This window comes from Oryzias latipes, chromosome 24, assembly GCF_053564925.1.
Source record: "Oryzias latipes strain Hd-rR chromosome 24, Olatipes_Hd-rR_3.1".
Lineage (NCBI taxonomy): Eukaryota > Metazoa > Chordata > Actinopteri > Beloniformes > Adrianichthyidae > Oryzias > Oryzias latipes.
In genome coordinates, this window is record NC_136260.1 from 5,177,501 (window position 1) to 5,196,172 (window position 18,672).

General features: G+C 41.3%; 1 protein-coding gene across 5 annotated transcripts in view; it reads left to right on the forward strand.

Moving 5' to 3' along the window:
• Positions 1-18,672, forward strand: part of LOC101159404 (ryanodine receptor 3) — a 145,254-nt gene that overhangs the window by 52,640 nt on the left and 73,942 nt on the right. For all 5 annotated transcript variants that reach the window (XM_020714741.3, XM_020714743.3, XM_020714742.3 and 2 more), the window contains 12 exons: positions 2,750-2,914; positions 4,462-4,583; positions 4,659-4,839; positions 5,710-5,845; positions 8,322-8,417; positions 8,489-8,607; positions 9,084-9,217; positions 10,095-10,336; positions 10,448-10,640; positions 13,041-13,257; positions 13,418-13,522; positions 14,675-14,778. In XM_020714741.3, the coding sequence (XP_020570400.2) occupies positions 2,750-2,914; positions 4,462-4,583; positions 4,659-4,839; positions 5,710-5,845; positions 8,322-8,417; positions 8,489-8,607; positions 9,084-9,217; positions 10,095-10,336; positions 10,448-10,640; positions 13,041-13,257; positions 13,418-13,522; positions 14,675-14,778 (1,814 nt within the window). The remainder of the gene's footprint in view (positions 1-2,749; positions 2,915-4,461; positions 4,584-4,658; positions 4,840-5,709; positions 5,846-8,321; positions 8,418-8,488; positions 8,608-9,083; positions 9,218-10,094; positions 10,337-10,447; positions 10,641-13,040; positions 13,258-13,417; positions 13,523-14,674; positions 14,779-18,672) is intronic.

An 18,672-nucleotide genomic window follows, 5' to 3' on the forward strand; every position in this document is an offset into this window, starting at 1 on the left:
GGGGAAAAGTTGTCTCCACAGCCATTAGCCGCGGTTACATGGGCAAAATATCTCGATCGGATCAAATGTTAAAATTAGTCATTTTGATGAAGTATTTAAGTTTATTTTTTCTAAATCATTTAAGTTTTCATCTTCAGAACACAGTCTTTGTAAAATGTTCATATTTATTAGGTTGCACGCGCAATGCACAGTTTAGCAATTTTATTTAGATTGGCTCCCGTAATTCATTTGCACATTTTGCACATTTGTTGTTCCAAAATGGTAAGAGTTATAATTCATAACAATAGAAAAATGATATACAACAAAATCTAAAAATTTCCTGACAGCTGTGCCTCCTTAACGACAGTCTGAGCCTTTTAAACAGCTGATAACTCCATGTTTTCCTCCACAACAGAGAGCTTAAGTGTGCCATTGAGCCTTACTAGTTGCATTCTGTCAGTCAACAGTGAAGAAAACCATTTAACCATTTAGGTTCATTTCCATCAGCTTTTTAACCAGTATCACCGGCTGAACTGTATCAAAGGCAGAACTGAAGTCTGCAAATAACACTCTAGCATAAGTGTTAGGTGCCTCTAAGTGCTTTAGATTAGAATGAGGTGAGACGCACTAATCACAGCGTTGGCAGTGCTGCTAGCCCTGTTTGTATGCAAGTTGCAGATTATCCAAAGGGGGTCACACATCTTCTTTAAAATAATCAATCATGATTTTTCAAAACACTTCATTGCTATACATGTCAATGCCATGGGTCTAAAATCTTTTCCAGACTGTGGACAGCCCTACATAGTGCACTGTATAGTGCTTTCGCCATTTTGTAGTGCTGTCTGAATCTACAATTCCAAAAAGAATGCCTTAGAAATCTCCCAGAAGTCTCTGCGAAAAAGCAGTGTGCATTGATGCTCACTAGATTGGCAAATGCGTTGCGTCTGAACAATTTTTGCCCAAAAATTTTTTATCTTTAAATGTATTTTTTAATAAAACATCAACGTTTTCGTCATCAGAACATAGTGGATTTATAAATATTCTCAGTAAAATGTTGTATTTATTAGGTTTTACTTTGTGAAATCGGTGATATCATATTTGCCTGCTTTTAAAATGCAGGGCACTAGATAGCCATGCACTATATAGTTTTTTAGTAGTTAGGGATTAGGGAGAGAATTCAGACATACTCTCACCATGAAACGCTTTAGCAGAAGTGTTGAAGTGACGGGTAGACGGTACAGATCGGGTAGCCACAATTCTCCTATTCTTTTCCCCAACATAGATGAACTAAGATCCCTAAGGACCCTCTAAAATGTCAATCAACTTTCCTAAATACATTACCATATAAGGTGCTTTAATACTGGGGAATTTACAACACAAACTTTATTTTATCACAGGTGAGCATAAAAATCGGTCTCTCGTGTTTGTAAAGGTCAACACCTCTCCATGCCTAACAATGTTGCAGCGGTTACATGGGCAGAATATCTTGATCGGATCAATGGTCGGGTTAAAATTCACCCGCGCACATGGGATCAGAAAACCTCTTTCCGGTTAGAACAAACGTTCCCATGGCTCACACTTTCGGTCGGAACGAATCATTTGGGCATGCGCAGTAGTGCTTCAAAAACCCGGATGAGGAAATAGGTCCTGTTCTGAACAAGCAGCTGCCACAGACATTTATTTTATGCAGCAGCTCAGTAATATACGAGACGATCTTCCAAACGTGCTTTTATTAATTTCATGAATAGTATGAAGCGCCTGTTCGCTCATCGTTTTATTTAATCCGTGTGGTCAGTGCTTTTTTTTGTGGAAGAATTGAGCTGGAAGAAGGGTTAGGACAGGCTATAAACACAGGCTAACAACATTAGCCTGATGGACACAAAATCCAGGACCATGAAACGCTGCAATCTGCATCCTGGCTGCACGTAAATGTCTGGGAATAACATCAGTCTTTATTTTGTCGGGACACAACTGAAAAACACAAATCCACGTGATTGTTTGAACAGTTTCTAATGACTGAGCGACATTTATTTCTGCTCTGAAAAGTTCACACACACTGCCGCAGTATGCTGGCGGTTCCTCCTGAGTCCTGCAGCCGCTAACTCAGAGCGGCGGGACGGCCCCCAGTCTGAATTCTCCCACACATTACAAAACAACAAAACGCTCACGTAAAAAAGCATCCTCCCTCCGCTCAGACACAAAGTTATTAATCCGGCTCCTCTGCCCACTCGGGTGCCAGTGGACCGAGTGAGCGTCAGGGGGCACGAAGCGCTGCTTCCCCGCATCTCCCTAATGAGGGGTGAAAGAGAGGGGAGAGCCAGCGGGGCTAGAGCCGAGCGGCGCTTTTCACGGGGCGTCCGCAGAGCAGCTGGTCGGTCCCGTATGAGCTCCAAAGCTTTCTCTCAGCGAAACACCATCTATGCGTGACGTAAACCAGAACAGTAGTGACACACGATCGGAATGACCGTTTACATGCTCCACGATCGGATAAACGATCGGTATAACCCACCTATCTCGATTGGAAAGAAATTCTGATCCGAACAAGTCTGATCGGGGCAGACTATTCCGAACGGCGCGTTTACATGACACATTTTCTTTCCGATCAGGCATTCTTTCCGATTACTTTTGCCCATGTAAACGCGGCTAATGAGGCAAACTTGTTCCCTGTTTCTTACTGTCTGACGGAATCCACAGTGTGAACCTACACCACAGAAGCAGCAGATCACCTTCAGATGTCCTGTTTTCATGATTCTGTCTTTGCTCCCAACAGGAAAAGGTGGACACCGGTCCAAAGAGGGACATAGATGGCATGGGGGTTCCGGAAATCAAGTACGGAGACTCCGTCTGCTTTGTCATGCATGTGGCGACTGGACTCTGGCTGTCCTACCTGGCTCCTGATGCCAAATCCTCCCGCCTTGGCCCCTTGAAAAGAAGGGTAAAAAATGTCACAAACGAAGATTCTTTGGACTCTGATAAAACTGCTGTACAGCCCAAAGTCACCACAGTCCTTCATCAGGCCAATTCTAGACACCTTTCTGTAGACCTTCTACAGACGAAAAAGTCTGCTTTTATGTTTTCAGGTTTTCAACAGGGACATTTTTTATTCCCGTTGTTGTGTCGGAACATAAAATGTAAAGTGGCAGTCATCTCGTATGGTTTCATGATCAATAATCAATTCATTTTTATCCGTTTGAATGAATTAAATCAGTTGCTGTTTTTCAAAAGGCAGAAATTTATTGAGAAATGTATCAAATGAAATGAAATAGCTGATCCATCAAAAGAGAGAAGACAGCCTGAAGGCCAGCCTTCTAAGACAAATAAAGCTTTAAATTAGGCTGTGATGACAAAATAAATCAAAAACTGAACTTTTTCTTTTTTCATATAGCAGTTCCAGAGTATTCTCATGATAATCATGATAATCATGAGCCATCAGTGGATACAGTGTCCACATCCTTATGCTTTAGAACAAACCCACACCATCATCCTTCCACTGCCCTGCCTGACTATTTATGCTAAATTGAGCCAACATCTTTAATGTGAACATGCCAGATGCTGTTCCAGAAATATTACTGTTTATATGTTAAGTGTGGCTAATTTGAACTTTAACCCCTTAACACCAAAGTATTAGCTCCAGTGCTGACGTTGTTTGAACATAACTTTAACCGTTGAGGCAATTGACGTAATTCCAACAGAATCTAAAGTGGAGAGAGGCAGCTTTGTGCTGTTATGCAACACTCTACAGTAGTGTTTATGCCAATGGGTTAAACATAGTTACCCATGCTAACTTAGACCAGCTGTCAGCCAAACATAGCATTACTGGCGTAAACCTGTTCTTGAATGAAGTCTCAGTTAAATCCAGAACATATTTTCTGATCTTCTCCTTGAATCTTTCTGTTTGTTTACATTGAGTTTCTAAATGGTGACCATTGTTTGACTCTTAACACCTCCAGTAGCAGATCACAGCTCATAAAACCAAAGCCCCCCCCCCCCCCCCCCCCCCCTCCTCAATTGAAAAGCCTTATGTGCTTTGGATTTGCTTTCCTCAGTGGAGTGACCTGCAGTGGAGTCACGGCCTGTTTGAATGTGATAATGATCCACATGGGAGGGCAATAGGAGGTTAAAAGGGAATATGAATGTGAAAGGCTGCCAGCTGGAGGCCAAACCCCCGGTGCCAGGAAATTCACATGGCCCCCTGCTGCTGACTCCAAGCAGGCTGGAGGTGATGGCCACCAAATATCCTCTTTTTATTGTTTGTGAATCAAAGGTCACTAAGAGTTAAGATAAGAATCCCTAAAGCAACTAAGTGAAGCTTCAGGAACCTTTGGCCAGCCTACTGGACCAAGATGATGTGGAAATAAACCAATAAAAGGAGCATTAAAAATCATTTTTCCTATTGTCTTTAAATACTTTATTGTGTTCCTGCAGGGGAAACATGATTCTGTTCTGTAGTTTGCTGCAGCTTTGTGTTTTTTCCGGCTTCAGGCCTGCCTGCACTCTGAGGGCCACATGGACGACGGCCTCATCCTGCAGCTCTGCCAGCACGAGGAGGCTCGGGCTGCTCGCATCATCCGAAACACCACATTCCTCTTCTCAACCTTCATCAAGTAATTTCTAAATAGTTTGAAAGATCTGCACGTTTTGGAGATGCTTTCATAGCTGGATGGTTGTCCTACACTCAGGGCTTTGGACAGCGTCAAGGACGGAGAGTCGTCCACGGTGGGCGGGTACATCGAGGAGGTCCTGCAGACGCTGAACGACCTGATTGAGTATTTCAAGCAGCCAGACTCTGAGCTGGAGCACGAGGAGAAGCAGGGTCTTCTCCGCTCACTAATCAGGCGCCAGGACCTCTTCAAGGAGGAGGTGAATTCTGACAGCAAACCTTCATGATCTTAGAGGAAGTTCTGCTTTTTCCTTTTTTAGTTTGCTTGACATCCTTTCACATTACAGAGATTCTCACTTCATCTAAATCAGGAATCCTGAATATTTTCCATCATCGTTGATTTCTTTACTCACTCCACTTTCATGATTGAACCAAATCACCTAAAACAAAAGAGCAAAACAGAAAAAGATGACTATTTTCATGTAAAAGAATCCTTAGGTCCAAACTATAGAATATTTACTGACTACATGTTTTCCATACTTTTCTTGATTCTTTCTTTTTGTCATGTTTTTTTTCACTGGTTCACTGGACAGTCAGTTTGCATTCAAACTGCAGGGAACCACACCAGGATTCATTTGCAGCTCGTTGTTTGATCTGCATCAGAGTTCATTTTGAATTTCTCAACAGTGTAATGGTGCTGATTCTCTGACAAAAACATTTTGCTTCAGAAAAAACGCAAAAAAACAATTCAAGAATCCAAAACAAAGTGAAATGTGAAGTTCATATCAATGTAAGTTTAGAATAAGACCAAAAGGAATTCAAGGGTTACTTGAACTAACAAAAACCTGACAAATAAAGAAAACAAAAAAAACAATAGAATAAGAGGATTAGAGAGAATACAAAAAACATGTATAATTTGAATTGGTGAGATTTGCAATAACAGTAAAGTTGTGCAACAGAAGTTAGAAACAAAGAACCTGATTTGCTTGCAGATGAAATTAAGAAACATCGAATTAATTATCGTAGAGTTAAATCATAAACTACAGAAAAATGGAAGCAGAGTTTGTTGATTGCAGTCACATGATCCCACCTTTGTATTCTTTATGTTGAGTAACTGTGCCTCTTTTTAGGGCATGTTGGCCCTCCTGTCCAAATGTATCGACCGGATGAACCTGTACGACAGTGCTGCTCACTTTGCAGAGGTGGCCGGCGAGGAGGCTGGGGCAGCGTGGAAGGACATCCTCAACCTGCTGTATGAGCTATTGGGTACGTGTCAACGATCGGGTCCGTGCATATTTATTCCCTGCTGTTGACATGAAGCGTCTGTCCCCTCTCTGTTTGCTTTGAAGGCCACAGAGGCTGCCAGAGTTTGAATCAGTATTTCTGCCAGTTGAGTGAAGGCGTGTAGCTCTTTATGAAACACAAAAGACTACTTATTTTGCCTAAACAATTTGCATTTCAGAAATCAATTCAACCTATACTATTTTTTATTCCTGCATTTCTATGTCAATGTTTAAATGTTACAATCCCAACAGGGGGGAAAAAAAGCTCTGGTAGCGATGATGTAATGAACCAGCGGTAATCTGCAGTAACTTTTAATGCCATCAGTGAAGTTTTTTCCCTGAGGGTGTTGTCTTGAAGATGAGTCATGGTATCTGGACCTAGACTTCAGAAATATTATTCATATTTAAGGTTATTGAATCAGTGGACAGTAACTAGTTAGACTAACACTCACAGCTTTAAGGCCCGTACACACCGGGACGAATATTCGCCAGGCGTTATTCGCCAGCGTTTTTCGCCACGTTTTTTGTGTTCACACCCAGGCGATTTTCGCTGACGATGAGTGGAGTGAACATGCAATTTCATTCCCTGACATTAGATGGCGCTTAATGTAAAACAGAAATACTCCTGTACACAAGGTGGCGCTGCGCAACTTTACGCTTCTTAAAGTCGCTTTTCACTCAGAAGAAGAGAGCAAGTACTTACACGCTTGTCAGAATCAAACAAAGAAAACATGAATATTTCAAGCACCAGTAGCTCCAACTGGTGCTTGGTTCGGGGATATTTTAGAATGTCCGTCATTATTTCTTCGCGGCAGTGTAGACGCTACTTGGCGTCTATCTTCTTCGCTGGTATGTGTGCTCAGCAAGGCAGTTTTGTGTTTGAGCGCCCCCAAGTTGTGTTTTACTGTAACTTCAGAAGCTCCAGACACGTGAGCAAAAGCGCCATTCTCATTGGTCGAGTAGATTTCGACGCGACGCGTCGAAAAAAAAAAACGAACCCGAGGCGTTTTTTTTTTCTGACGCTTTGTCGCGTGGCGTTTTTTCGCGTCGGTGTGCACACTCTCATTGGGGCCCTTTGTTTAGTCACGAGGCGTTAAACGTCGGCGAAAATCGCCGACGAAATTCGTCCCGGTGTGAACGGGCCTTCAAGTTGCTTCACTGTCACGTTCTCCATGGGGCAGCAGATTCTCTCGCTTTCACTCACTTGAAGCCATTTTTGTCGCAATTGTTGACTGCTTTTACATGTAAAACTTCAATATTAAAAAATAAAAACCCAAAAATCAGTAGAAATAAAAACATTGACATTAAACTGAAGGCCTTTTGACTTGAGTGCGGTCAGTGGCTAGCTTTCTGCAGTCTGTTGCTTTAAACCGTCTCTGGTTTTAAATTAGATACGTGTGATAACCAATAAAAACTGTCCTGTGGATTTAAGTGACCGTAGAAGGTTATAAAATGTCTGATATTCTGAAATGTAAGCAGAAGCTTCAGCTGGACCAGAAGAGTATGAAGTTCCTCCTGACTCAGATGTGCATAGATTCTTATATAGTGATCTGTGCATGAGAGGAAACACAAGCATCACTTCAGGCTCCGCCTCTGACAAAACGGTTCTCAACTTAGAAATGTTTCTGAACAGAAAAAGGATTTTCAGTTTCACGTGGCCTAGTCAAAGATAACACAAAGACAATGAAGACCAGACTGGATTGAACTTTACTGCAGGACCCTGTATCCCAGAGTTCAACTGTTAAAAGTTACTAATTAGCCAGCTAATTCCATGCCACAGTGCGTCAAATACGTCATTTGTTAGTAAAAAGATCGGTTTGGTCATCATAGAAAGACTTGAACTAAGAGGGACATCATGTAAGTTATCTTGGCTTATATAGTGATTTGATTGCTTTTATTTTAAAAGCAGCTCTACTCCCAAAACTGCGACAATTTGAATGATGGCTTAGTGTAAAATGGAAAAAATAAAAAATATTAATAAAATTTTTACTGCAGATTTTTTATTGCCATAATCTTCTAATGTCTAAAAACACCACACCAGTAGTGAGTGAAATATGTTTATTCAAACAATGAGGTACTGCTTCTGGGTGTCCTTTTCACCTCTCACTTCTTCATTCTCATCATCTACAGTGAACTCCTTGTCCTTGACCATGGGTGGCTCCATTCATGATTTGTTCTGAATTATTGCCCTCTTAAAAAAGCCAGATTTATGAGCTTTGACACCATCACGGCTCCTTTTGGCACAAAGTGCTGTTAAATGGATTTGTGGATATTATCAGTCAAGTGTCTCTAAGTAGGTTACAGACGGTGGGAAATGAGGGCGGAAGTAATGAGGCGGCATCAGCAAACGGACTTTAATCTTCTCATGCCACACAGAGTTTGCAGACAAGGATTTTGTTCAGGGCTTTGGTGGAACTTTCTGAGTCAAACTTTGATTTTTCTCTTCCTCTGTTGTTCAGCTGCACTCATTTGTGGAAACAGGAACAACTGCACCCAGTTCTCCCGGAACTTGGATTGGTTGGTGAGCAAACTGGAGCGACTGGAATCCTCATCAGGTATGATGGGAAGCACCGTAAAAAGTTTTAAATGCTTCAGACTTTATGGAGGCTTTTGTTTGGGATCAAAGGAATCCTGGAAGTCCTTCATTGCATCCTGGTGGAAAGTCCAGAAGCTCTGAACATCATTCAGAAAGCTCACATCAAATCCATCATTTCTCTGCTCTACAAACACGGACGGAACCACAAGGTGGGTTTTGTCCTTTACCGAGGACATGTATAGATATTAACGAGTGAAAAGTGTTTTGATGGTTGTTCTTCTGCGGTGAGTTTGGTCGTGTGTGTTGTGTGTGTTTGTGTGTCTGTATCCCATCAGCTTATTTATTCAGAAACTCAATCCCAGACGCTGGAGGCAGAATTTCACATTTTATTTGCAACACATCTGTCTTTGTTATTCAAAAGTCAAACTGACAAATTAGATGTCAGCATGAAAAACACAGCTGCCAGGATTTGGCATTTTTGCCTGATGCAGTGCATACAGTGCTTCAGTATCACAGCCTCCTATCATTTACATTGTAATTTAGTGCAGGCTTGCTGTGGCCTCCTCATAATCAGCTGCTGGTCCTAAATGGCTTTGAGGCTTTTAATGAGGAGACATTGATATTTGAGGGTTGATGCACAGATTGTATTTTTCTGGCCTGAGCTCTAGATTTGCTTTCCTTTCAGATTCTGGACGTTCTTTGTTCTCTCTGTGTTTGCAACGGCGTGGCAGTGAGAGCCAATCAGAATCTGATCTGTGACAACCTGCTTCCCAAACGGGATCTGCTGCTTCAGACTCGACTGGTCAATGATGTACAAAGGTACATGAAAGGAACAGTCACCTGTGGTAATGAATCACTATTTCTTTTTTACTATGGCAGCGAGCACTCCACTGGACAACCGGTACATCAACTAAACCTGTCCAGTTCTTTGTTGTGGGCCCAAATCTCCCCAGATTTTGTTATTCATTTGAAAAAACTTCTCTGCCTCTGCGACCTTTAACCTCCAACCTCTAGAATAATCATTGTTACACTTTCTTTTAAAAAAAGTGTGAAGTTTGGCTCCTCCAGATATTTACCAAACCATATAGTGTTTGGATTGCATTGCAATCATGCTGTCCAAACTTTTAAACCAACCTACCAAAACAACCAATCCAGTCAACCAGCTAACCAACATTTCCTTTAATATGTGGCCACAGCAACACAATGGAGGACTAACTGTTGATGGTCCAGCGTCATGGAAGTTCTTAATCCAAAAATGTCACCTTAAGTCATCTTTGTATTTAATAATATTTAAACTTTAGTCAACCTTTTTTTCTATTCTAACTTGGTGTTTAGAATTTGGTTTTTCTTCACTCATCTTTGGAGGTGACCATTTACAGAGGTTTAATAATGGATTATCCCCTTTTAGTGTTACAACCTGCAACTTTAATGTTTACAGTAATGCTAGCTCTGTTAATTATATTTTAGATGTAGTTGAGTCCATAATAACCATAGAAGAAAATCCCTTCAACAATTGTGTGTAGATTCAGGACAACAAAAAACATCTAAAAAGGAGATTTTTGTTTCAAACTATGCTGTAAAGTTTGAAGTATTATTCCAAAGAAATCTGCTTGGATAAACTGTGTTGAGTATAACACAAAGATTAGCCTCACCAATGATCAGCTAAGTCATTTGGCGCTCTGGTTTCCGCCTTCAGCATGCGTCCCAACATCTTCCTGGGCATGGCGGAAGGTTCAGCCCAGTACAAGAAGTGGTACTTTGAGCTGGTCATTGACCAGGTGGACCATTTTGTTACTGGAGAGCCGACCCACTTGAGGGTGGGATGGGCCAACACAAAAGGTTACGCACCTTACCCCGGTGGAGGAGAAGGATGGGGAGGCAATGGAGTGGGAGACGACCTTTACTCGTACAGCTTCGATGGACTCCATCTGTGGTCAGGTAGGCTCAGCAACTGGATGCAACTTGGTTGTTTGAAATCTGAGTTGAAGCTGCATGTTTTATGGTTTTGTGCATTCACATTTTTGTCTACTAATACCTATGGTTTTCCAGGTCGTATCCCGAGAGCCGTTGCCTCCATAAACCAACACCAGCTGAACTCTGACGATGTGGTCAGCTGCTGTCTGGATCTGGGTGCTCCCAGCATGTCCTTCAGGATCAATGGCCAGCCCGTCCAGGGAATGTTTGAGGATTTCAACACAGACGGGTTCTTCTTCCCTGTTGTCAGCTTTTCTGCCGGGGTCAAGTAAGATCTTGTGTTGGGGATCAACAGTAAAGCACAACCTCCTTTGATTTCGAACTCCAAAACAATTGTTTTAAGAAAGGCAATACTGAGGGTTTTTAACGTCAACTGGACATTCTGAACACGATTACCAAAGTAGCATTTTTTTAAATCTATTCGGCGTTTTGAAAAAAATAAATCTTTGAAATGAAGGAAAAAAGGTCAGACCTGTACAAGGGACAAAAGACATGTTTATGTCAAGGTTGTAGACAACTAGGTGAGCCTGTAAAGCCAAAATGTTCTCTCATGTTTTTATGGAGATGCTGCAGGCAACAAGTTGTAGTGAACACTTAACACATAAGGATAGGTAAGGGTGAAGAAGGTGATATGCAAGTGCGTTGAACAGATTTTTCATTTTTTTCAATCCCCCCAAAACCTGTGGACTGAGGAAGGGGCTTGTGAGTGTTGTTCAAGTGAAAAGTGTGCACTGTTAGAAATGAGGAAATTAGACAACCATGGTGTAGTTTGTGTGGACATCCTATGTATTAACTACACACGTTCACTGAAAGGGGCCAACAGCATCATCCGTACGACATAAGGATGTACAACTTAAATTACCCTTACAGATACTTCATGATACACTTCCCACCTGCATGGAAATGGTACGTTCCATGATGCCACTTGAAGTAGCCGCATGAGCCTCAAGGGAAGTGCCAGACGCACCTGCTGGAGTTTTGTCAACATAAAAACAAATATCTATGTCGTTATAGTTTGCAGAGGATGAATGTTGACAGTTTATAGAAATTATTCAAGTCCAGAAGTCTGCATGGATACTTAATTTGCAGGTCAGATTAATAGGGATTTGCTTGGTCCAAAGCTCCAAGTTTAATACTAGTGTTATTAAAATGAAACGCAAATATTCATTTTAACCACAATCCAATTCTCTGACCTAAAATGGATCCAGGACATCTTCATCCCAAACTTCCACCAGTGTGACTCAGAGAGAAATACCTGCTACTGAACAGTACAGGTGAAGTTTTCCAGATTCCTTGCATTTCTTCCAGATCGTCAAGTGTAAATGAAATATCTGTCCAAACAAACAAGTTAACTAGAATGAATGTCAAATCCATTCACATGTTAGTTTCCTAAAGTTCAGCCCACTGTTGTTTTTCCACATCCAAAGAATCCAAAGGGAACATTCTTAGAACATTCTAGACACTGGATGGTCACATGTCTTTGGTAAATTCAAAGTATTTCCACACATTGGATTGGAAAGATGGAATGATCCATTTTGCTGACTGTGATGCACTTGGTCGTTTTACATTATAGTAAAATAACGCTATGATGTCTCAATCCAAGTGGTGTTTTCCAATATCAATATAATTAATTTATTTCATTTTGAAATGAATGGGATAGGTTGATTTGATTTGATTTGATTTGATTTGATTTGATTTGATTTGATAACAACAACTCTCAGACAGATAGATCTGGTCAGGTTGTATGAATAGAAACTCATTAACTGATACATTTATTATCATCACAGTCCTAGTTATTGGAAGTAATCATAGCGATGTGAGGGTCCAACAGGTCTTTAAGGGGATTTCAGTCATTCTTACTCAACTTTATTTAGATATTTTTGAAAACAGGAAAAATTTAGCCAGACTCTAAAATGTTATACCAACGGCTGTGCAGAACAAGAGCGTATGCACACTCCGTTTCATCATGCCTTACAATGAAACACAATCAAGCAGTCATACAAGCTTTAGAGGAGCAGCATTAGAGGGAGGTCAGAAGAACCTCTCAGGCCAGAGAGATATTGAAGAGCTTTAAAAATTGACTTTCAGTCCCAGTTTTAATGAACACAGGAGAGAGATTTTGGTCGATGAGGCTTTTAAAAAGGCACAATGGCAGAAACCCATTTCTGACTGAACTACTGATGTAGTTTGATCTTGAATCAGGTCGTGGGGTCAAAGTTTTGAGTGTTGTTGAAGTGCATCTATTTAAGGTTTCAGACATAAAGTTTAACGTGTTGACAGAGTGTTTAAGTGTTGAGGCTTTAGATATTGAAGAAGCAGACCAGTGATGAGGACTGAGGACCCCATTAGACCTGTTATAATCTAGCTCTTGGTTCCAGGATTTCATTTATATATAAGAGACCAGAGTGTAAAAGTGTCAGAATTTGGACCAAACACAAAATGTTCAGTTTAATCAAAAGTTGATGAAGGGTTATTTGCTAAAATAATCAGGCTTAAAGATTTTTTTGGGTGTTTTTTTCTTAAAAACGAAGTTTCCTTGTAAATACAAACAAACTAATCTGATCTGAAGTCGGATGTCGCTATGACAGGGACACATCTTTAACCCCTACCACCTTGACCTGATGTGTGGGACAAAGGTGCTGAGGTCATTTGCACTGCTTCACTCCAGAGTCCGTTTCCTGTTGGGTGGACGCCATGGAGACTTTAAGTTTCTGCCCCCTGCTGGTTACTCTCCGTGCTACGAAGCCCTGCTGCCCAAAGAGAAAATGCGGGTGGAGCCTGTGAAGGAGTACAAGAGGGATCACGATGGAGTCCGAGACCTGCTGGGAACCACACCGTTTTTGTCTCAAGCCTCCTTCATCCCCACCCCTGTTGACACCAGCCAGGTGAAGCTCCAGTTTTTACTGTTGAATCTGAAAGTCAACAGCAGAGGTTGTAGACTCAATGGTGCCTCAAAGAACTGAGCTGTTTCACCTGAACTATTTTTCTTGGCTTTGATTCAACCTATGCTGTGAATGGAAGATTTTACCATTAGTCTCCCTGCAGATTGTTCTGCCGCCTCATCTGGAAAACATTCGGGACAAACTGGCAGAAAACATCCATGAACTTTGGGGGATGAACAAAATCGAACTGGGCTGGACGTACGGCAAGGTAATCCCCACCTCAATTAGTGCGGGTCTTTTGTGGTGATGAATCCTATTAACATACTGGCAAAAAAAAGTATCAAGTACCATCAGTTCAACTAATCAATAAATGCTGCTTGGAAAAAAGAGTTGTTTCTCTCCACAATATTTTAAAAGGCCTTTAAAAAGTTGAAGCTTTGAAATTTTCCTGGTACCACGTTGTTTAAAATTCTTTGATTCTGGGAGTTTTGACCTGTGAACTTGCCTGTGGTTAAACTGTATTCATGTTTAGAAAAATAAATGACAATTGTTTGAGAAATTACAGGAAAAACCAAACCTTAGGTAACAAAAACCAGCCCAAACCATTAACCCTCCATCGCCGTGCATAACAGTTGCTGATATTATCGGTCTGGTTTGAACTTGGCCTAATCTTTCCAAATGTGTGTTTGTAGATTTTGCTACAGTATATTGGTCCTGCCATAAAAGAGAAAGCCTTGATCACTTTTAGACATACTTTGACCTTTAACCTGCCCAGAGAGGCCTGTGAAAAACGCGATCTACCTGACGGCTTTGACCGTCTCCACACTGAAGGCGTTTCACTACGAGTCCCTTTGTGTTCCCTGCAGATTAGAGCATTGGGAGTCTGATCACACACAGCTACCTCCTGTATGCAGCGGTTACCACAGACTGTGGCTCCACTCAGGCTGCTGAAACCGAGGCAATTTAGCAACATAATGGCTGCCCATCCTTCCACAGCTATGACATCCACATTGATTAAATGTGAAGGAAAGATCTCTGGGGGTTAAGCCAGCATCTTCAAGTTGATCAAGGACAGCATTAGGGTTCTAACAGATGCTTTGCATTACATTTGGATGTAACAGACTTAATGAGGTCAGTGACTTTGCACTTTTTAGGGAAAAAAAGCTGCAGATTTTGGCTCTAAGGATAGATCTTCTGCCCTTGCCTTCACTCCTGCTGTTATCAGGAGCAGAGTGTTTTATTTCTTGGGTTTTGGCAGTGTCCTCACAGAGCCCGACAGTAAATTTCTACTAAACATCTTCTGCAGTCAGCAGGTGATTGAACCCACTGCAACAATTCAATCTGGGAAGATCCTGCTTCAGAGGGGTTTTCATATCTGAGAGTGTCCTCTTTTCTAGAGTCCTGTCTGCTTCCTCCTCAGGTTCGGGATGACAACAAGCGTCAGCATCCGTGTCTTGTGGATTTCCCCAAACTGCCTGAAACTGAAAGGAACTACAACCTGCAAATGTCCAGTGAAACACTAAAGTAAACACTTTTTAAATGATCTCATTGTCTATTTATGCTGCAGCTTCCTGCTGGATGCTGTTCCAGAAGAACCAGATTAGGATTGAAATTAGACCTGTGCTTGTGACAACTTTTATGTGTTGAGATGGCTTGTACATTGATTTGATAAATTATGAGGTTCTAAAGGTGTTGGAGCCCATCACTGATTAATTGTCGGTCCTGAAGCTGAGAGAAAAGAGTCCAGTCCTCCTTATTAACTTTTAATCTGAATGGTGCAGTAAAGTCAAAAACCTTATTGTAATTTTAGATGCAGATCTTACCTTACGCCAGTGCTGAAATATTAATCCATGCTTTTATAACATCTAGAATAGATTATTGTAATGCTCTTCTTTCTGGTATTAAGAAAAATAATATCAATTGACTGCAGTTTATTCAAAACTCGGCTGCACACCTTTTAACTAGAACCAGAAAGGAGTACATGACTCCAATTTTGAAATCTTTGCACTGACTCCCAGTCAGCTTTAAGATCAATTTTGAATTTGTTTTGTTAGTTTGTAAAAGTTAACATAAAATTGGACTTTCATTTTTATCAGGCTGATGGCCGTAGATCTGGGAGTTTATGACCCTCCCAGAGCTCTCAGGTCTGGGGGCCTCATTTATATACGTTGCGTACGCACAAAAGAAGGCGTACGCCACTCTCTACGCAATAGTTGAGATTTATAAAAAGCAAAATTAACGGGAAAATGTGCAGTCCTTCACGCAAGCTCTGACCCAGGCGTACGCACAAAAACGGGTGAAATGAGAAACGGCGACGCCGTCGGCAGATGGAAGAAACACGTGAAAGTGAAAATGACAATACTGCCTCTCAGAAATAACATGAAGACTTCACAAAGCAAGTCTTACAATTAACAGCTACACCAACACCCGTTGGAGGATCGATCAGCAGTGAAACAAACAAAGAAAATCAAACGAAAATTACAACAGAAATTCAAATAAACACATATTTGGAAAAAGAAAAGTGAAATATGTCCTGCAATATTGGCATGTTGTGCAATTCATCCTCATAAATAATATAGTTAACAGAACGAAATAATGTACAAAACTGATATTCTCGTTAATGTGTCCGTCTGGCGGAGCAGATATAGGTGCGGGCGGACAGACAGACGTATTTAATTGTCCACTGGGGAAAGTTGTTTTCATAGTAAAACATTTCTTCATAAGCTACAGAATTAAGGTATTCATGCATATGCCTTTAGTTTGTTTTATTTTTGATAAAACAATGTATGGCGTATGTCTCAACCATTCAGAAAGCAACAAGAAATTACATTTGCGCGGAACAATTTCCCATTTCCACGTCGATTATTACTGACATCTGTAGCTTGTCAGATGTAATTAAATGGAGGGAAATAAAATGCCCCATCACAATGCGTAATGACGCACAATGGCTGATCTTGCGCTCTTAGAAGATGTGGCAAATGGAAGAATTCAGAGTGAACGCATCTTTAGACAGCAAGAAGACTTGCTGGCAAACGAGGACGAGTGGCTTATGAACCGGTTCCGACTTCCTCGAGCCGTCCTGTTGGACCTCTGCGGGCTTTTGGGCCCGGCGTTACCGGAGCACTCGGAGGAACCACGCGTGTCACCCGGTGCATCTGGCGCTCCGGTGCCCCCCCCGGTGGCAGAGACACTCTGGCGATGCAGCGCTAGACGTTTTTTTTGCCTCGACTTTGATGTCCGACCATATCTTTTTCATTTCGGCCACGGTCCGAGGTTGTGAGGCTACAGCATTTGGCGTCTGCCACCGTTTGCCACTCAAGTGCCTTTTTGGCATTAGTAATGCCCACACTGTGCCCTCCAAACAACATTTTATCCTCTTTTCCACCTCGCCAACGATAACTTCTACTTCACATTGAGTGAAGTTACGTTTTTTTGATTTCCTCTCGGTGTTTGCCATGATCTTGCAAGACATGAATATTCATTTGTGGGCGTTTCGCGGACTATTTATGGGCAACTATGGGCGTGTCATGAAGCCGCAAAAAGCTGCGCTGCATTTAGAATTGGTTGTGATTTATTAAGGGAAAGATGCGTAGGATGTGCGTGCGCACGGTTTTATAAATCCGAATATTTCTGAGCGTACGCACGTCCTATGTTTCATCCGTACGCCACTTCTGACGCAAATCCTACGCAAAGTTTTATAAAAGAGGCCCCTGGTCTGCAGGTCTGCTGGTGGTCCCAAAAGTCAGAACTAAAACCCACGGCGAGGCCTCATTTCAGCTCTGTGGGCCTCGCTGTGGAACAGCCTGCCTGAAGACGTGGGGGCTTCCTCCACTGGGGAGGTTTTAAAGAAAAAACCTAAAATGCATCTGTTTAGTAAAGCTTTTACATTAACATATCCACATGTTTTAATTTGATTTTATAATTGTTATTAATATTTAATCCAATATTGATTGTACTTGTGGGATGTGAATATATGTTGGGTTTTTATGTGTTTGGTATTTTAACTACCGTTTCCTACCTAATAATATCTCTTTTATCATGGAAAGCACTTTGAGATGTGTTGTAGCAGAAAAAGTGCTATACAACTAAAGTTAAATTCAAATTTCTTTGTAGAAGCTTGTTGCTTGGTTCTAAAGAGTTGCTCATAAAACAGGAAGCCATGATCTCTGCACATGCTCATCGTGAGTCTCTTTGCTAAGGCCCCAACAAAATCAGGGGGTGTTCAGGATCCGTGTACTGAGAGCTGAAGGAATAACCTTCATTTACAGCCAGTCTTTTTTCTAATGATGGAATTTTTAGCTCCACAGCTCATTCATCATTCATCATGTCTGTCCAGGCTAATTGAATTAATTACACTATAATAATCAGTATAGTTCTGATTTAATTATGGTAGGACATGTGGCCTAGACTCAAATAGGCTAATGTATTAACTTATCATTTAGAAGTGAGAAATTATGGCTAATTTTTATAGTAAAATAAGTGAATTTGTAGTTCTAAATAAAGATGGGATGTTTTATTCACTTTTTTGTCAGTTCCACAACCTTATTCCTGACAGAGCCATGTATTCTATCCGGGCTGGGACTGGCACAAGGAGACCCCATGTTGGGTCCCCTTGTGAAACTCTAATGAACTCCTGCCGCTCTGCAGACACTATGTCCTAGAAAATGACACAGGTTTTTGTAAATATCTGGTATCTCCTTTAGCTTTTTACTCACAGCAACTTACAAGTATACTATGTTAAGACCTAGCCGGGGACAAATATATACACAGCACAGAACCTGATCTTCTGAAGATGGTATGTTGTATGTATAAAGGATTAAAAATGATCTAATATTAAAGTTGTTATTTCATGATCATTCTAGTTCCCATGATGCCCTGTGGCGCCGTCTTTTCCAACAGCATTGTTGTCTGCTGATTGTGACTCTTTCTGCCTCATACCAAATTCTTTGGAGGATTTAGTGAAGATGAGAGTAGACTCTAGCTGTCACTGAATTTACTCCGTTCTGTCTCCTTTTTGTCCTGTCGTGTTGCTCCAGGCCTTTCACTTTAGCAACTCCTTTAGGAGGGTCAGCGTGATGTTTGACAAGTGTTGAAATGTCAAAAGCAGATGTCAAGCTCTTATCGGCCTCACTTTTCAAACTTCATTCTGTCTCTGTGGAGTTACTGTGACCTCAAGAAAGACATTCATACTTTTATCAGTTCCCTCCCGTAAAACTCTTTATATGGCTTTTAATCAAACCTTGAAGACTTCCTGTCTGCTCAATCCTATTTACACGGTTCAGCCCACGCAGTGCGGCATCATAAATTTTATGTCTACTCTTGATCTTGTAGGAAATCCCCTGTGGGATTAATAAAGTTGGGTCTAGCCTGCATACTAACCAGTCTGAAGTATAAATCAAATTTATCTTTAAAAATTTT